This window comes from Anolis sagrei, chromosome 6 (assembly GCF_037176765.1).
Source record: "Anolis sagrei isolate rAnoSag1 chromosome 6, rAnoSag1.mat, whole genome shotgun sequence".
In the NCBI taxonomy this organism is placed as follows: Eukaryota; Metazoa; Chordata; class Lepidosauria; order Squamata; family Dactyloidae; genus Anolis; species Anolis sagrei.
This window is the reverse complement of record NC_090026.1, coordinates 33,856,240-33,875,182: the sequence shown is the minus strand read 5'-3', so window position 1 is coordinate 33,875,182 and position 18,943 is coordinate 33,856,240. Positions and strand designations below refer to the sequence as shown.

The 18,943-nt window shown below is 40.8% G+C and overlaps 1 protein-coding gene across 2 annotated transcripts; it reads right to left on the bottom strand.

Annotated features, from left to right (window-relative positions):
- Nucleotides 1-1,453: 1,453 nt before the first annotated feature.
- On the bottom strand, nucleotides 1,454-18,911 carry CBX1 (chromobox 1). 2 transcript variants are annotated; one of them, XR_010910160.1, is made up of 6 exons: nucleotides 18,644-18,911; nucleotides 9,279-9,449; nucleotides 7,905-8,082; nucleotides 5,296-5,390; nucleotides 2,247-2,966; nucleotides 1,454-2,131 (listed from the first exon to the last, which is right to left on the bottom strand). XR_010910160.1 is itself a non-coding variant. In XM_060780883.2 (5 exons), the coding sequence occupies exons 2-5, from the start codon at nucleotides 9,428-9,430 to the stop codon at nucleotides 2,822-2,824; spliced, it is 570 nt and encodes a 189-aa protein (XP_060636866.1). In that variant the 5' UTR covers nucleotides 9,431-9,449; nucleotides 18,644-18,911; the 3' UTR covers nucleotides 1,454-2,821. The 2 variants fall into 2 exon arrangements, 1 of the variants encoding a protein (XP_060636866.1); XM_060780883.2 differs by having other exon boundaries at nucleotides 1,454-2,966.
- Between the last annotated feature and the right edge of the window lie 32 nt (nucleotides 18,912-18,943).

Here is an 18,943-nt window from a genome sequence, read left to right as displayed (position 1 = left end):
TGCCTGTTTAAACAGACTTTTCTGCTGAAGGGACATCATCATTTTGTTGCTGTTTATTCATTCAGTCGGACTCTGTGACTCCATGGACCAGCCCAGGCCAGAGCTTCCTATCAGCCGTTCCCATCCCCAGCTCCTTCAAAGTCAAGGCAGTCACTTCAGGGATACCATCCATCCAACTTGCCCATCTAGCCCTCCTTTTTCCTTCCATTTTCCCCAGCATTATTCATCTTTGTTTGCCTCTAATATCCATCCTTCCAGTTGGGCTTTATTTCCTGGAGTATGGACTGAAGCTGCTCTGAGTCCCCTTCGGGGTGAGAAGGGCGGCATATAAATGTAATAAATAAATAGTAATAAATAATCGTCTTGTGCTCCAAGGCACTCTCAGAATGTTCCTCCAGCATCATAGTTCAAAAGCGTCTATATTCCTTTGCTCAGCCTTCCTTATGGTCCAGCTCTTACATCCATAGGTTACTACGGGGAATACCATTGCTTTAACTATGTGGATCTTCGTTGCCAGTATGATGTCTCTACTCCTCACTCTTTTATCAAGACTGACCATTGCTCTCCTCCCAAGAAGTAAATACCTTCTGATTTCCTTCCTGCAGTCAGCCCCTCTTCTTTTTTCCTTCCATTTCCCCCAGCATCATTGTCTTCTCCAAGCTCTCCTGTCTTCTCATTTCATCTTTGACTCTAATATCCTTCCCTCCAGTGAGCAGTTGGGCATTATTTCCAGCATTTTAGTTTACTATTTTTGACTAACTGAAGTAGAGAAGTTGAGAGGTTAAAACAAGCTAAAGGATTAGTTGCTCCTATAGAAGTCTTCCCACGCAATAAAGGTATTTGTTGAAACTATATCCAACTGACCAATAAGGAACAAAGTTTTCTAAAACCTGGCACTAGAAATTCTATTCCAGAGTTGTATTATGAAGGCCATCTCTATTCTTAGCTATTTAACACTGAATGTGACCTCTTTTCTGTCTGTTCATTCTCTCAGGTTTTAATTGCACATGTTTTGTCATAACTGTCACATAAACTGAGAATTCCCTTGTTTAGTCTCTGTCTACCTCCAATAGAAGTGTTAAGATAAACCCACAGAGCAACGGCAGTGATGTAGAAAGGAACTAGTGCATGAACAATCCCTCCATTACACAGCCATGCAATATCTGCGCAAACAAAATGGGGCAAGGAGCAGGAATGAGACTTACAACATGCACTGATCTAAGATGTCCCAGTATTATGATTTTGCAGCATATAGCTGCATTTAATAGCAAGATCTGTCAACTATGTCTCCCTCCAGCTTTTTAGGGTTGACATATGCAAAATGCGTGATGTTCTTTTAGTAGCAGGAGAAACATCATCTCACTTACCAAATCCTGGCTACACCGTTTCAATTTCTGAAAAATATACAAAGAAAGCCTTTCACCAGAGGAAAAGGAAAAATGGAGCCCAGGGCTATAAATCTAAAGTTTTATTGAGACAAAAAGACAGCTCAGTATGAAATTAAAACTGAAACACTTTAAGGTTTTAGACAACATTTTCACAGTAACCTAAAACACATGCTTTTATTTTTTTTAAAAAAAGGTTTGTACAATACATTTCTACGTACATACTGTCCTGTGAAAGAGGAAGAGTTGATGGTGTGCGAAGGTTCAGCAAAATGATACCCTTTGAAAAACAAAAATCTATATTAAAAATGAAATTATGGAGGACCAGAGCAAGGAAACAATCGCTAATGCCCAAATCTGATCGGAAGATAGCTGTGTCAGTATTTTGAATCCCTTGTGCTGTAGAGGTAAGTTTCAACCAACTCTTCTCCCGTTTCCAATAGACGGATTCTCAAGTTAACCTACATACAGGAAAATAAAAATCAGGCAGGACTCCCAAATTGCTGGACGGAGGGCAAAATAGAAACCACAATGCAGTGGAAATGGGAAAAAAAATTCATTTGATAAATGACTACTTTATTAAAATACCCATGGAAGCTCTTTCCTCTTAATTTTAGGGTGACAATTACAGGAGCTGCCTACATAAATGGTTTCAGCGTCACGTGATCATTTTTTCACTTGACACATTTGCACCAGCATTTCAGTTAAAAGTATTCCAAATTCACTTACAGCGGGCATGGGCAAACCTGGGCCCTCCAGGCGTTTTGGACTTCAACTCCCACAATTCCTAACACCCTACTGGCTGTTGGGAATTGTTAGAGTGAAGTCCAAAACACCTGGAGGGCCCAAGTTTGCCCATGCCTGGGGCTTAGGTTTTTCTAAAAATGGTGCCTGTGGCTATACAACGCTGTGAACCACTCCCCACCCCAAATCAATCAGGATGCACCCTCCCTTACCATCCCAACAATACACCAAGTATAGCCAAAACAAAATAAAAGAAATCTACACACATGCTAAACTGTAAAAAACGCAGTTAACACTATATGGGGTGAAAGGCTGTGATATCACAGAGATGGTCTTTGAAGAACAGGCAGCCTCCACCTGCTGTCTCTTCAGCAGCCAGTGCAGCCCTCGGGCTTTTTCTTGCATGGATTTGTTTTTGCTTCATCTCCCCAAGCAAGGAACAAGCTTGGAAACACTCGCCCATTCTCCCCTCCTTCCTTCCCCATGTAAATGTAACTAAGGAAGGAAGGTAGGTGGGCAAGTGCGCTGCTTTTTGGAACTGTTGAGGGCACAGAAATTGTCCTGTTTCTACGGAGGGCATCTTCCCCAGGCAGGACCCTCTCTGCTTCCTCTCATATATGTTCACACCCAAAGTCTGATGTTTCAATACAAAAGTTGGGCAGAGGAGAGAAGGGGCAAGGAGGGCGAGCCAGTTAGTTCTTGTCGTCTTTCTTGTCGTCATCCTCTGAGGGGTAGGAGTGCCATGTCAGCCGCTCCTCATAGAACGAGATGACCACTTGCGGGCACTTGATGTTGGCTTCCTTGGCAGGGACTAGATCGGCTTCATCAGAGTTCTTCCTGCAGAGGCGAGTGGAAAAGTAACTGGGATATATTGGGGGACACGGAATGAAGGTTCATGCTCACTATTACACCATTAAAATCCTATATAAATCATTAAAATGCGACATATATCAATGGTGAGATACTTCATTAAAATCTATATAAATAAAAATGTAATGTTTGTTTGTGGGATTAACAGAACTCATAAACCATTGGATGAATTGACACCAAATTTGGATACAAGACACCTAACAACCCAATGTATGTCCTTCACTCAAAAAATTGATTTTGTCATTTGGGAATTGTAGTTGCTGGAATTTATAGTACATCTACAATCAAAGAGCATTCTGAACTCCACCAATGATGGAATTGAACCAATCTTGGGACACAGAACTCTCATGACCAATAGAAAATACTAGAAGGGTTTGCTGGGCATTGATTTTGAGTTTGGAAGTTGTAGTTCACCTACATCCAGAGAGCACTGTGGACTCAAAACAATGATGGATCTGGCACGAATCCTCAATTTGCCCAAATGTGAATGCTGGTGGAGTTTGGGGGAAATAGACCCTGATATTTGAGAGTTGTAGTTTCTGGGGTTTATAGTACACCTACAATCAAAGAGCATGCTGAACCCCACCAACAACAGAATTGGGGCAAACTTCCCACACAGAACCCCCATACTTAAGGCCATCCAGTCCAACTCCCTTCACCAGGGCAAGAAAATGTAATCAAAGCCCTCCTGACGAAGAGCCATCCAGCCATAGATATAGATAGATATATATATATGATTCATACACAGGGAGATAATAGTATCATAGATATGAAAGGGACTCCTAAAGAAGGACAATTATATGTCGCATGTTCCAGAGTAGGCAAACCAGACAATCTCCACATCAACACTGACAGAAACAACAAGGAATACTGTTTACCCACAAGCATAAAGGAATTACATATATTAGAAACCATTACTTTATTTTCCAGATCACCAGACTGGGCCACAGTAATGTGTGGCAGAGGACAACTAGTACTACATAAGATACTGCATGTACTAGCACCTGCATAACTAAAACCAGGTAAAACCAAGTAAATACAGCATTATTAAAACTTAAGCAGGGAACACGTTGGCTATAAACAGTCACTATTAGTTAAAAGCATCCCCAGCATAGTGTATTTTATATCATTTATTTATTATTCAAACTTATATGCCGCCACTCCCCTGGGGCTCGGAGCGGCTTACAAGAACAGGCTAAAATCTAACACAATTTAAAAACAGCAATATCAAAGATCAATGGCCTGTCGAAACAGATATGTCTTACATTCCCTGCGGAAAGCTGGTAAGTCTCGCAAGGCATTGTATTTAATAATCTGGTTTTCATGTATTTGTTTGCCTTATATGTGAAAGACTTATAGTCTAAGCAGCAAATAAATTTGAAACTATTAAAATATTCTTGCAGAGGGCAGACAAAGCTGCCGAATGTAATGTACAGTGGCAAAAAGAGTGCACCTTTTGCAGCTGCGCATTACATTCGGCAGCAAATACTTTTTTAGTTTCAGGGTTTTGAAATTTGGGGTGTGCAATAGACTTGAATAAATACAGTGCTCATTATTATATAGAGGTTCCCCCATCTTTGAGGTATGAAGAGAAACATACCAATGCAAGTAGATCAACTAGATACCTTATGCTGTAACTTGCTATGATGAGAGGCGGGCAAGAAATATAATATTATTATTAATATGAATAATAATACCTTTTGATGCTGTTAGAGCAAGCTATGTGGCAAGGTGTCCCCCCCCCCCCAACATATATTGAAACTTCTTGCTTTCCCGCCAATTCTATTTCCAATTTAGATAGAAGAGATGAAAGCAGAAATGACTGGCTGAGACTTTAATCCTAATTCCTGTACCACCCCATATTGTCAATGTGTCTCCCTCCTTACTGCCAGCCCCTCAATAACTACAACATCCCACAAAGAAGTCATGTGGACAGTGGCCCAACTGTCCCTTTCATTGTTGTCACTGATTCAGAGCTCAGTTAGTTATTGAATTACAAACAGAAACCCTATTACATTAAAGTGAAAAGTAGTGAAATGCAGCCCTGGCCATTATAGGTAAATGCTATTCTAGATCGTTGCTGCAAAAAGAATTAGCTATCAATGTACTTGTTGGAAGGAACACATTATTGCCAAGATCTGCCAGTGGATTATGTCAGTGCTTTTTATAATGAAAAGCAGTCATGGACAATCTGGACCAAGAAAATGAATCATATGATCTCTTGGCTGCCTATTTCACTCTCCAAAAGTTTAACTTCAGGACTATGATGGCATAGCATTTTAGGGATCAGACATACCATTTCATAAGGAACATGAGCTCTCCACTGGAATCTGTAGCACCAATGATCCGTTCTGGCTCAAATCCTCTTGAAAAACCGCGAGGCTTTTCAGACTGAAGAAAGAAAGAAACCAAGAATTTTTGCAACAACTGCCAAAAGGTGTGACTTACAAGTGTGGAATTTGTGTTAACCCTCAGGTGCTACTGGGACCAGACTCCCAGCATCCCCACCACGGGCTATTCTAGGTATGGCTACTGGAAATTACAGCCCCAAATCCCACTCCTGCTTTACAAACCCCAGTGCCATTTGCTTATACAAAATAAACCTAATACAACCCTAGAGTTGGGCTGCCCAACTAATAAAAAGAAATATGATGGGTTGCTGTGAGTTTTCAGGGCTGTATGGCCATGTTTCAGAAGCATTCTCTCCTGATGTTTCGCCCACATCTATGGCAGGTATCCCCAGAATGTCCAGAGTGGAAGAAAGAACTCGTCTGCTTGATTTCACAGATTGCACTTGCCTAGTTTCCAAAAGACCTCATAACTTCTGAGGATGTCTGTCACAAATGTGAGCGAAATGTCAGGAGATAATGCTTCTGGAACATGGCCATACAGCCCGAAAAACTCACAGCAACCCAGTGATTCTGGCCATGAAGCCTTTGACAACACACAGAAATATGATACCTGCTGTGTGTGTGTGGTTTTTGTTTTTTTGTTTGGACTTCATTTAAAGAAAAGGAGTGAAGGGGAAGAGAAAAAACAAAGGAACACATGCAAATACATTGGAAACATGAACTGTGAGAAAAGGAAGCTAATGAAGATACAACAGAATGGAAATGTTGAAAAAACTAATGGCCAAAGGGAGGGTTTTAAAAAGCGTGAGCCGAAAGGTATGAAGGAAGCAGCAAGGAAAAAACTACTGAACATCTGAAGAATTTTACATACCAAATGCTGTGAACTCTGGCTATTTCTTAACCATCCCAAATAACTATCTTAAAGAAAAGGGAATGGACAAAGTCCAAGTCAGTGGTTCTTAAGCTGTGGACCGTGACGATGAAAATCTGGTCCGCAAGCATCCTTCCTCTTTAATTCCACTCCTTTCACACCGGCTGCCACTCTTCCCTGTTGCTGACTATGGTATATGTTCTGTATCAGAAACTAGAGCGGATGTGATCTATCCATCGCAATTTTCTGAATCAGCAACTCAAACTGAATCTAAAGTTGGCCAAAAACCAATTGTAACCCTTTTGGTACTAATGTTGGAGAGTGATCCCTGGGCAAATAAAATGTTGGGAACCACTGGAAGGCCACATTAGTCCACACTCTGGCTACATCCTGAATAGACTACTGCAACGCTCTCTACGTGGGGCTGCCTTTGAAAACTTCTCGGAAGCTCCAATTAGTCCAGCGGTCGGTGGCCAGGTTGTTAACTGGAGCTACATACAGGGAGCGTACCACTCCTCTGTTGCACCAGCTCCACTGGCTGCCGATTAGCTTCCGGGCACAATTCAAAGTGTTTGTTTTAACCTTTAAAGTCCTGAACGGTTCTGGCCCAGATTACCTGTCCAAATGTATCTCCTGCTATGAACCATCACAAAGCTTAAAATCATCAGGAGAGGCCCTGCTCTCGATCCCACCACTCTCGCAAATGCAGTTGGTGGGGATGAGAGACAGGGCCTTCTCGGCAGTGGCCCCCTGTATGTGGAACTCTCTCCCTAAGGATATCAGGTTGGCCACCTCCCTCCTGTCCTTTAGAAGACAACTGAAGACCTGGTTTTGGGGCCAGGCGTTCGATTAGAGATCAGCAGCAATAGGAAAAGGAAATTTGGATTTTGTGACATGGACTCTCCTGGCTCGGCTTGATTTTACTGGCACGTTAATCTATTAATTTATTGTTAAATTTTAGTGATGATGTTGTACAATGTTTTAAAATGATTTTATTGTGAATAGCAATTTTTATGGTATTTATGTTGTTAGCATCCTCTGATGCTCATGTGAGGCCGCACTGAGTCCTCCTTGTGGGGAGAAGGGCGGAATATAAATAAATAAATAAGGCTGAGTGAAGGAATATAGATACTTTTGAACTGTGGTGTTGGAGGGAAGTTCTGAGAGTGCCTTGTACCTCCAGAAGATCCAACCAGTCCATCCTCCAGGAAATAAAGCCTGACTGCTCGTTGGAGGGAAGGATATTAAAGGCAAAGATGAAGTACTTTGGCCACATCATGAGAAGACAGGAAAGCTTAGAGAAGACAATGATGCTGGGGAAAATGGAAGGAAAAAGGAAGAGGGGCTGACCAAGGGCAAGATGGATGGATGGCATCCTTGAAGTGACTGGGGGTGGTGACGGCCGACAGGGAGTTCTGGCGTGGGCTGTTCCATGAGGTCACGAAGAGTCAGAAATGACTGAACGAATGAACAACAAACTGGCCTAAGTAGTAGAACAGAACAGCAAAAAGCCTCCACATTCAAAAGGAAATTTAATCTAGACTTACAAAGAGTGATCCATAAACACACACACACAGCCAATGCTGCCAGGTACTGTTCCTCTCAGTTTAGCAAGCAAGTTCTCTTTCCTTTAACAGCAAGTCATAAACGGCTCCAGTGGGCCACAGAATGACTCTTCCTTACCTCTTCTCGCTTCTTCTTTGGTCTGCTTTCCTCCCCTCTATCCTCAGAGTCTGACTCAGCCTTGCGCTTGCTTCCCTCTGACTTGTCACTCTCGTGTGCCGTTTTCTGGGACTGCAGGAACTCCGCAATGAGGTCGGGGCAATCGAGGTTCTCCTCTGGCTCCCAAGTATTATCTTCACTGCAACCATGCAATTCTTGTTAGGCAGAACTACACAACCCAGATTTTGCAGTTAGTTTTATGCCTATGTCATGTAAGCAATATCAGAAAAAGTAGTTTTGACCATTAACTTCAACATTCCTGATGCGAGTCAACAGTAATGAGTTTCTCTAGGAGCAAGAGGGAGAGTTCATACTGGAATCCTGACACTGCGGCTGCGATTTCACAGAAACAGAGTTGGAAGAAACCTCGTGGGCCACCCAGTCCAACCCCCTGCCAAGAAGCAGGAAAACTGCATTCAAAGCACCCCTGACAGATGGCCATCCTGCCTCTGTTTAAAAGCCTCCAAAGAAGGAGCCTCCATCGCACTCTGGGGCAGAGAGTTCCACTACTGAACAGTTCTCACAGTCAGAAAACTCTTCCAAATGTTCAGGTGGGTATCTCCTTTCTTGTAGTTTGAAGCCACTGTTCCACATCCTAGTCTCCAGGGCGGCAGAAAACAAGCTTGCTCCCTCCTCCCTATGACTTTATCTCACATACTTATACATGGCTATCATGTCTCTGTGGAAACTTTTGGAAGTGTGGAAGCAAGTCAACTCTGCAACTACTCAAAGCTGCAAAACATGAGAATGTAACTTAGTTTAACTTGAGGATAGTGGAATACAGAGAGAAGGGGGAACATGGGTCAGGGCCAAGCAACCAAGATTTCAGCTGTTAATTGTTGACTTCAAATTTGGTCTCATGAGATGGTCTTAGAAAAAAAATATCTGGATAAAGGAAGAAAAGTGAGGAACATTCACCCTTGAGGACAGGTGTGAGAAATGTGTACAGGGCTACACTGTCTTTTGAGGGTGACTGAAGACACTTTTAGATACAAGCACTTAGATATGTAGAATTACTCTCCAGCAACAACTAGTCTGAGACTCAAACAGAGATGCTCTGAGACAGAGTATTATTAAGAATACACCCATTTTTAGCATCACCTAACACTTGCAAGAGCATATTCTAAATAATGAGCCACTATCCTTTAAAGCCCTACACTAATTTTGAAAAAAGCTAATGTATTGCAATGAGACCATGCTGGCAAATTGAAAGGGGAAAGACTTTGGGGTTTTTTTAACGATGAAAGTATTCACCAAAATAAGAACAGCACCAAGTATGTTGTTTAAACAATCACAAATATAACACAATACAATTCTTCTGGGGTGAAGCCTTACTCTGAAAAGCCTTTCCACTTCAGTAGATATTCCACTTTGCCTTTTACCACCCGCCTGTCAAGGACCTTTTCCACTACATATTCTTCCTCCTCTTCTTCTAGGACCTCCTCCACTTTCTTCTTGTTTTGTTTTTTTCCCATTGTGGTCGCCATTTTTGCAGTTTAAAGGAGGCTGTTAGAGAAAAGCAGACAGACATGAAGATGGAAAATTCAGATTGTAAAACAATAACTGCTAGTACTAGTCAGAACGACCTCTCCAGTCATTAAAATTCACTGCTTTATTGTAACATTTTAAAGCAAACCATGTCAAGTCAAAGATGTACTAGTGGAAGATGTACAGTGGTAGAAAGTGTTTAGAAGACATATTAAAGGAAAATGAATAAAAGTAACAGATATAACATAATTACCAATTGCAGTCCACATCTTGCTGCTGCTTACAGTAGTGATAATGCTAGTAATAACACTATCTATTCATATAAACAGTAACATATAAGCGTGGTAGGTGGGGGCGAGAGAAGACCTTTTATTGTGGTGCCCCCCCCCCCCCCCGGCTCTGGAATATCCTCCCAAAAGAGATTAGATTAGCACCCACCCTTCAACCCTTCTGTTCCAACCTGAAAACATTGATGTTTAAACAGGCCTTTGACCTTGAGTAGGCTGAATGGCCCCATATGAAGCTGACACTTGCACCTTGTGAACTGACAGCAGTTGGTTTTATCTACTGTTGTTTTAAAATTGTATTATTTTGATTCTATGCTACATGTGTTGACGGGGGTTGTTATAATTTTATGTGACTTATCCTTTGTACCGCTTTTACCTATTGGTATGTTATATGTGCACCCTGGAGTGCCTTGTAAGCCATCCCGAGTCCCTTCGGGAGATAGTGGCAGGATATAAATAAAGTTTTATTATTATTAACACAATTAAGTCAAATGTACCATACGAATCCCGCAGCTTGAATGCCACTACTGCCAGATACTTATCCAATCCCTTGTACTCTCTACCAACCCTGGAATGCAGCAAAAAAAGCATGATGATGATGATGATGATGATGATGATAATAATAATAATAATAATCCTGGGAAGGCTTTGGTTGTTGCAGAGAGAAATCAACCTCCACGTTAAACAGAAAAAGACGTACACAGGCACAAGGTGGAATTAATGCTTGAGTTTGTAAGCCATCCCGAGTCCTTTCGGGAGATAGTGGGGGGATATAAATAAAGTTTTATTATTATTAACACAATTAAGTCAAGTGTACCATACGAATCCCGCAGCTTGAATGCCACTACTGCCAGATACTTATCCAATCCCTTGTACTCTCTACCAACCCTGGAATGCAGCAAAAAAAAGCATGATGATGATGATGATGATGATGATGATAATCCTGGGAAGGCTTTGGTTGTTGCAGAGAGAAATCAACCTCCACGTTAAACAGAAAAAGACGTACACAGGCACAAGGTGGAATTAATGCTTGAGTTTGTCACTGACAGGATGCAATCCAGATAGTAAAACAATGGCTGAAAATTTATTTATCACATTTATACTCCATCCTTCTCAGCCCGAAGGGGACTCAGAGAGGCATTACAAGAAGGCAAAATTTGATGTTGCACAAATACATACAGATAAAATAAATGTAGTAAAAACCAAAAGTTAAAAACATCAAACATTAAAACCAATCATTAAAACCACATAGTCCAAAAACATAATCCACCATACAATGCCAATACAGCTCATGTGTGAATCAGTCCCTCTATCTCCTCAAAGCACCACTGCACTAAAATGTAATTAATGATGTTCCTTACCACTGCAGATTATGAGACAGATAGCCACACTATCTACAATTGGACACACTTGCTCAACACATTTTATCTTCCAGAGCCAGATTTCTTTGTTCCAAATGGGAATGTTTATGGGTTGCAACTATGGTTTTTCCTCCCAAAAAGCAACAGGATCTGCAGGAAGCAAGTATAATTTTGCACCATTGTGCTGCTCCCATTTTGAAAACCAAAACCAATGCTTCTGATTATATGGTAAACACAGTAGTAGAGGGAAAAGGCACCCACAAGTTGTGGATCACCACAAAGGCACCCAGAAAGCAGGGGATATTAAACAGCTTGTGTCTTCTGGAAATGGAAGTTGCAATCTACCAGAAAAAGAAAACCGGCTGGCCTCCTGGAGGCAAAGCATCTCTCAGTAGGAGGATGTGCTTGTGTCTGTTGGGTGTCGGATAAAAGCCGCCAAGCACAGTTAAGAGGAAATGGGCCTAGTTTGAAGTGAAAGATAGTTGAGGAGAGCGAGCGAGAGAGGCCAATGAATACCAACAGAAGGGGGAAATTTCTGAAGAGCATGCTTTCACAAAGCTCAAACTGTTATGGCTTGCCCCCCAAATGATTAGGATTGAAAGACCAGATCTCTTTATGACATCTCAGTACAGGTATAATACTCAATCATGACTATTATGGTACCACTAAAATAGTAATGGGAATTATTTGCAATTAACTTGGATCCATGCCAGTTTCCAAAATTCCTTCCAGAAAAACTTCGAAAATGGCATGCTCATTTCTGTTTCCAAAATATATAATTGTGTATAGTTTCATAGCACTTCCAAGGTTCAGGATTCTCCAAAGCCTGAGCTGATTAGATTGATATTTGCATAAGAGCAAAGATCCAGCAGAATAACATGCTGGCAATTCTAAATGCAATAAACCATGTGCCTAATTTAAAGCTGCATGACAAGCTGGATTGATCCTAATATTTTGAGATTTGTGCCAAAACTTTTCCCTCTGTAATCTGCAGATTTCGTACTGGTTTTAAATATATATTTTTAAAAGAAAAATTCTGAGGATTGCAATGGTCTAGAGATAACAACAACTTTATTATTATGCCCCACCACCATCGCCCTGAAGGTACTCGGGATGGTTTACATATGGGACAAAACGACCACAAGGCAGAAATATAAAACAACCCATTAAGGCAAAAATACAATTAAAATAAGAGCATAATAAAATATAATAATGTTCTGTAATTGCCTGTGTCTCTAAAAGATCTGCTCTGTACATAACGTTAAGAAACTGTAAACAAGATGAGGCTTTGTCATTTCAATTGATTTTACTAACTTTGTCATCTACCTGGATTGTGTGTAATTCTAAATTTCATTTCATTTAATCCAGGGGTGGGCAACCACATGTTGCTCATCTGGGGCTCACAAGTACACATACATCCCTCTGCTTCCTTTCACGCACCCCTACGTTTCCCCACACCAAAACAGGCTTTCTTTGGTATCTCAGCATCAATCTATGTGCGCTATGCAAGAGGAGGGACTGCACCCCTTAAGAACCAGATTCTTGCTTTCAAAGCTTCTGTCTCTGATGGGAAAACATGGGGGTGCCCTTCCCCCTCCCTTCATTAAGGGAAATATTGCTCTCTCTCCTGCCCAAACTGTGTTAGGAAGCATGACAGATACAGTAAAACCAGATGCGCAGTATGATAAAGTATGATCCCCACACCCAGGTCCAATATCTGCAAGTTCCCTCCTACCCACATTGGAAAAAGTATGTCCTCGCTAGAAATTTTCTAGGGCTTCCAAATGATATTATGGTTATGCTTCTGACCACACAGTCTTCTTGGAGGACAGGAATTTTCTAGGTCCTCTAAGCCAACTCTATGGTAGTCATTCATTTTAATAGAGTTCATTGTTACTCATGGGTTTCCTGGTTTTATGGTAAGTTTCAGAAATGTATCCCCATCAGACATGGGGGTTGTAGCATACTCCTTATCTTGTCTCCCAAACCCGAAGGCAGTTTGATGATCATGAGGGCTACATGCAGGCCATTTGTTTGGCATATGTCCTCTTAAGTAGAAAGGGAAAGCAGAGTGAAATAGACATATATCTAAACTTATAATATATAGCCATTGTCTAAAATACATGATGCCAATGTAGTTTTAGGGAAAAATATATTGTGCTGGAACAATTCTCCAGTTCTCTTCAGTATATATAGTCCAACTTCAACAAAACAATATTCTAAAATAGTTTTTAATCTGTCTATATTATGGAATGTTTTAACATGATTATGTGTTTGTTTATGTTTTAGTAATATTGTAACCCACCTCGAGCTGTGAGAGGCAGACAAGAAATAGAACTACTACTACTACTACTACTACTATTATTCTACCACCAGTCTTTACTTTTCTTCCCAAAAAATGACACAAATCATAGAATCACAGAGTTGGAAGAAACCACAATGGCCATCCAGCCCTTCCTCCTTCCCGACACTAAACCACATGTTGTTTATTTATTTCTCATTATAACTAACTTTTGATTCAGCATTCCATTCCACATTCTATAGACTCTAGCTCACCTTTCATAGCAAAATGCATTAATATAGGCCCGAGAGGCTGTGTTACATGCATTTTTTGTTCCCAACTGTGATACTAAAAATGCACAAATTGAAGAACATCTAACAGAACCTTGGAATGAAGGGGACACATGTCAAAACACTGTGAGGTGATGATTTACTGTTAAAAAGCCAAACACATAATTCTTTTGAAGCCTTCTTCAGAAGTGTCTAAATCCCATCTGAAGGAATTTTGATTAAACAATTGTATACAATTTAGTGGTGATTAAGCAATTCCCAGAAAAAGTACCTAATGCCATTTAAAAGAAATTGCTGACATCAATACGGTAATTAGGCAGATTAGTTTTCTATGTGTCCATATTCTTTGCTGAATAGGCAATAATAAACATTGGCAATTTTATTTCTGAACCTAAACTACTTACAGAGATCAATGTATTGTCGAAGGCTTTAATGGCCGGAATCACTGGGTTGTTGTAGGTTTTTTCGGGCTATATGGCCATGTTCTACAGAGAACATAGCCATATAACAGGTGTAGAAAAGGAGAAGAGATTATCAGCACAAAACAATGCTTGCCTGTCCCTGGTTCACAGTAAAGAACCATATAATATACTACTATTGTGTTCTATTTTTTATTCACAAATTTATTTTGCTCCAGTTTATTCTTTACAAAGAAAAACCTTTCACCTTTGCAAGGAGGATCGTAAGTTCAGTTTTAAGAGGCTGTTTGCATTCAGCTTTCATTTCAAGTCTGGTTATTTTAAAAGAAAAAAAAAAGATTTCAAAGTCTGTAATTTTTATACATTCCCCACACAAGCAGCACATAATAGACTAGGCTGTTGTAGGGTTTTACGGGCTATATGGCCATGGTCTAGAGGCATTCTCTCCTGACGTTTCGCCTGCATCTATGGCAAGCATCCTCAGAGGTAGTGAGGTCTGTTGGAACTAGGAAAAAGTTCCAACAGACCTCACTACCTCTGAGGATGCTTGCCATAGATGCAGGCGAAACGTCAGGAGAGAATGCCTCTCTAGACCATGGCCATATAGCCCGAAAAACCCTACAACAACCCAGTGATTCCGGCCATGAAAGCCTTCGACAATATATAATAGACTAGTTTGCTGAATGCAGAACCAAGGCATTTTGTGGAATTCTTGCTTATCTGATATTGAGATTTATTGTACACTGTCCCCAAAACATCAATTAGCATTGAAAGATGGAATGTAGCTCTTAGAAATAAAATAGTATTATACAAAGTTGGAAAAAGAAGGATGTTCACTAGAATTGAGTTAAATACCACTTCTTATCATCATTCCTGGCAGTATGTATTTAGGTCTACCAGTGTGGTACAGTGGTTTGAGTGCTGGACTGACACTGAGAGACCAGAGTTCACATAACTGTTCAGCTATGGAAACCTGTGGTGTACATCAGTCAAGTCACATTCTCTTACATTACAGAGGACATCAGGCACAACAACAACAACATAAGTAGTGAACTGGGTGTAGGACTGAGGAAACCTAGACTCAAGTCCTAGTAGACATGAAAACTACAGGTAGCATTAGAAGAATTACTATCTCACATGTTTACTGTAAGGATAAAGTGGAACACTGAGTTTATTGGAAGAAAAATACAAATGTTGTAAATTAGTTTTTCTTCCATCAGAAGACAGTTTCTAAGTGTGTGTCATCACAAAAACTGTTGCCTAAATATCTTTTCCGAATCTAGGTAAGTTATCCTTTGCTGATATAGCCTTATACTTAGCTTCTCCCATCTAGGTTTCATTTCTACAGTATGTTACAGAGATCTAAAATTATGTTGCCCACCCCGCATTGCTGTGATACCTTCTTGAGCTACATACATCGCAATGTAGGCTTCCCAATGTATTTTGCCTATACATCACTCTGTTCTGATAAGGAAGATCATCTGCAAGCAGCTCCATCCACCAGAAATTTTAGTATTTTTACAAATTACCGAGACGTGCAAAATTTATATCTGTATATGACACTGTTGAACTAAATCAGTTCAAACATTAAACATCATTGTGCGGCAACATGTGTCTATTTTGAACTTTTGCCCTTTGGTAAAATATTTTGCTATCTCAATATATGAAATGGCCAAGAGATTGAGCTTGAACTGTATTATATGAGTCTACGCTGACCATAAAATGCAGTTCAAACAGCATTATTTAGCAGTGTAGATCTGGTCCAACTTGAAAGGGGAAATCTTCTGGGAAGGCAGAGGAATGCCTCTCCATCACTTCCACGATACACTGTGGGAGAACCACCTCACACTATCATGGCACTTCACTTTTATTAGCTCTGTACTGGAGCAACATCCATACAACAAGCTCATCTCTCCTAATGCTCTTATTTCATTCTACCTTAAGAAAAACATTGTACACAGGGACTCTATTGCACACTTTAAAACATAATCGTAGCCTCACTCTTAAAAACATTACAGCACGTTCATCATCCCATTCCTTAACTTCGAAACAATGTCCTCTATCAAATATTAGGTGCAATACTCTGCCAACATCCCTCTCCAAATATGTATTAGGGGACACAATCCATAATCTTTGTATTTTATACAATTTAGAAAAAGAAAACTTGCTACATTTTATATATGTGGAGTTTGTTTCCAAAAGGTACCAAATCCATTTTAAAATGAATTTTAAGTGTCAGCACATTGCTGTATATGAGTAAAGATCAAAACTATCAAAATGTTAGTAAATCACTTGGGCTCTGGGCTTGGAAAATTGCATTTAACATCAAAAGAATGCATATCCTCTGCTTTTTTCCTTCAATTTCTATAAATCTTATTCAGATTGACTTACATGTAAACCTGCCTCCTGGTAACAATTCTCCACTATATTTAATGAGCACCCCTAAATTCCAGAATACATTAAAATTTAAAAACTGCCCACATACTATACATAAACACATGTGCATCCACCCCCTTGTAACAATATCAACGTAGTTCATCCCTTATCTGGAATTCTAAAATACTGTACACTAGAATCTAAAGTTGTCCACATGGCTAGCTGAGATAGTGAAATCTTTGCTTTCTGGTGATTCAATACAATAAAACTTTGTTTTGTTTTAAAATAATATAAAATCATCTTCAGCCTCTGAGCACATTTGGGCCCCATCTTCAAGATACAACTCAATGTAAAAGGTGGGCCAAAAATCACAAAGGTGTTTGATGTTTTAGTAACTTTTTGAGAAGACTTTATGTGTAATGTAATGTCCTCTATACAGGCAGACCATGAATTACAAACATCCAACTTACAAACGACTCCTAGTTAAGAACGAGGAAGTGAGAGAAATCTATCTCTATGATGGGAAATTCATTCCTGGAAGAGTTATGGTGGAAAGGTGTCTTCCCTGAACCTTTCTCACCAATCCTTTTATCCACAACAAGCCAAATTTTTCAAAACCCAATGACCAGAGACAGGAAGTGAGGCGAACAAGGGCACAGAAAGCAAAACACCACACAGGGTTGTTGTAGGATTTTTCAGGCTATATGGCCATGTTCTAGAGGCATTCTCTCCTGACGTTTTGCCTGCATCTATGGCAAGCATCCTCAGAGGTAGTAAGGTCTGTTGGAACTAGGAAAAAGAGTTGATATATCTGTGGAATTGCTAGGGTAACAACTACCATGTCAGACTACACAGAGAAGCCATTGAAATCCACAAGCATGTGGATAATTTCAACAGAAAGGAGGAAACCATGAAAATAAACAAAATATGGCTACCAGTATTAAAAAACTCTAAAATTACAACAGCACAACAGAGAGGAAACAAACAAGGACATCTAATTACCTCTCAACAAAAGATTGCCCCAGGCATTGCCAGGCCATCAAATGCTAATCAAGGTGGTCAGTTGAAACATTCACACCTAGCTCCAGCAGACAAGAATTATTTGTCCCACCCTGGTCATTCCCTTGGCAAGGTCAAGATGACAAACATTCGCTCACTTCATATAATTGTTAACTTCTACTTATTATTTCCAGATGACATGTTCCATTGGTACTTAACTTCTTTGATCTCTTAATGATTTATATATTTATCCTAACTCACGAGGCCTCTAGCCTGCTATGTTTAATCTAAAGTCAACATTTACTTTTCCAATTATTTATGGAACAAGCCACTCCGATCTTTTATTGTTCTATTGAATTTCCCTTGCTGTAGAAATCTCTCGTCAGCATTTAAGGTAAGGCTTTTTTCTGTTCATCTTAAATGCATTTTTATAATTATAATTATATTTTCTCCTAATGGCTGCCACAATTCAACTTGAGAATAAACTTATAGAACATATCTTGTTTGTAACTTGGGGGTGGCCTGCATTTATTATTATTATTGCTGTTTATTTCTACCTGCTTTTTCTCGCCACGGGCAAAGAGGGCCGAAGTTTGCCCATGCCTGCTCTACTATATATGATGCTACTGTATTGTAAATGAAAAACAACAAAAGTTAAAGAAGTTATGACACACCGAAACTCCTTTGGGACTTTGGCAAGTACTCCAAAACGCCAAACACTTCAGGCAAGGAATATTCAGCCTGATAAAAACGCCTTTTCCTACACAAAACCACACACACGCCACTTTCTCTTCACACGGGCATCACTTGCAAGCATATTTCTTCCCCTCAGATGTCTTTCCCGTGCAGCTTCTATTGTTGAGCTCCCCACCATCACACATTCACTCAAACACAATACAAAGAAGCACAAACAAAAACAGTTCACACAGGGCTGGAAACCCAGCATACTTCTCATCCGTTTCGTGAACATATTTCCCACCACTCTTTACTGTCTCCTCTCTGAGAAAAGGGTCGCTATATGGCTCCTTTCCCCGCCCCAGAAAAGCTGCCTCAGGAACCCACGCAGGGGGCTCGAGTGTTTCTCCTTCCCGCGTTTTCGCGCCCCTTCCTCCCCCCTTGGGCCCACCCCCAATATGGCCGCCCAGGCCTGAGGTGCCTCAGACGCCCCCTCCCCATCTCTCCTCACTCGGCCTCTTTACCTGAGGAAGCCCCACCAAGGAAGCGCGCGGCGAGCGGCTTCCAAACGACCACCCCAGTCGGCGCCGCCACCACCACGAAGCGGCTGCAGGCCGAGCCGAGAGCGCGCGCGGAGCGGAAACCCCTCGGACTTCAGGAACGGACGGCAAAAGAGAGAGGCCAAGAGAGCGAGCGGCGGTTCGCGCTCGATCCGCCTCCGCCAAACAAAAGAGTCCTTGCAACCCCTCTACCCGCCGAGGCGCACGGCGCATGCGCTAGCCAACTTCCGACACCCCCCTCCCTCTTCTCCCTCCCGCCCTGAC

Excerpts from the sequence above, each read along its gene's own strand:
- CBX1 (XM_060780883.2), bottom strand. The coding sequence starts at position 9,430 with ATGGCGACCACAATGGGAAAAAAACAAAACAAGAAGAAAGTGGAGGAG. Across the intron at positions 8,083-9,278 it reads AAGTGGAAAGGCTTTTCAGA|TGAAGATAATACTTGGGAGC; the intron begins GTAAGGCTTCAC and ends GCATGGTTGCAG. Across the intron at positions 5,391-7,904 it reads CAAAGAAGAAGCGAGAAGAG|TCTGAAAAGCCTCGCGGTTT; the intron begins GTAAGGAAGAGT and ends TTCTTTCTTCAG.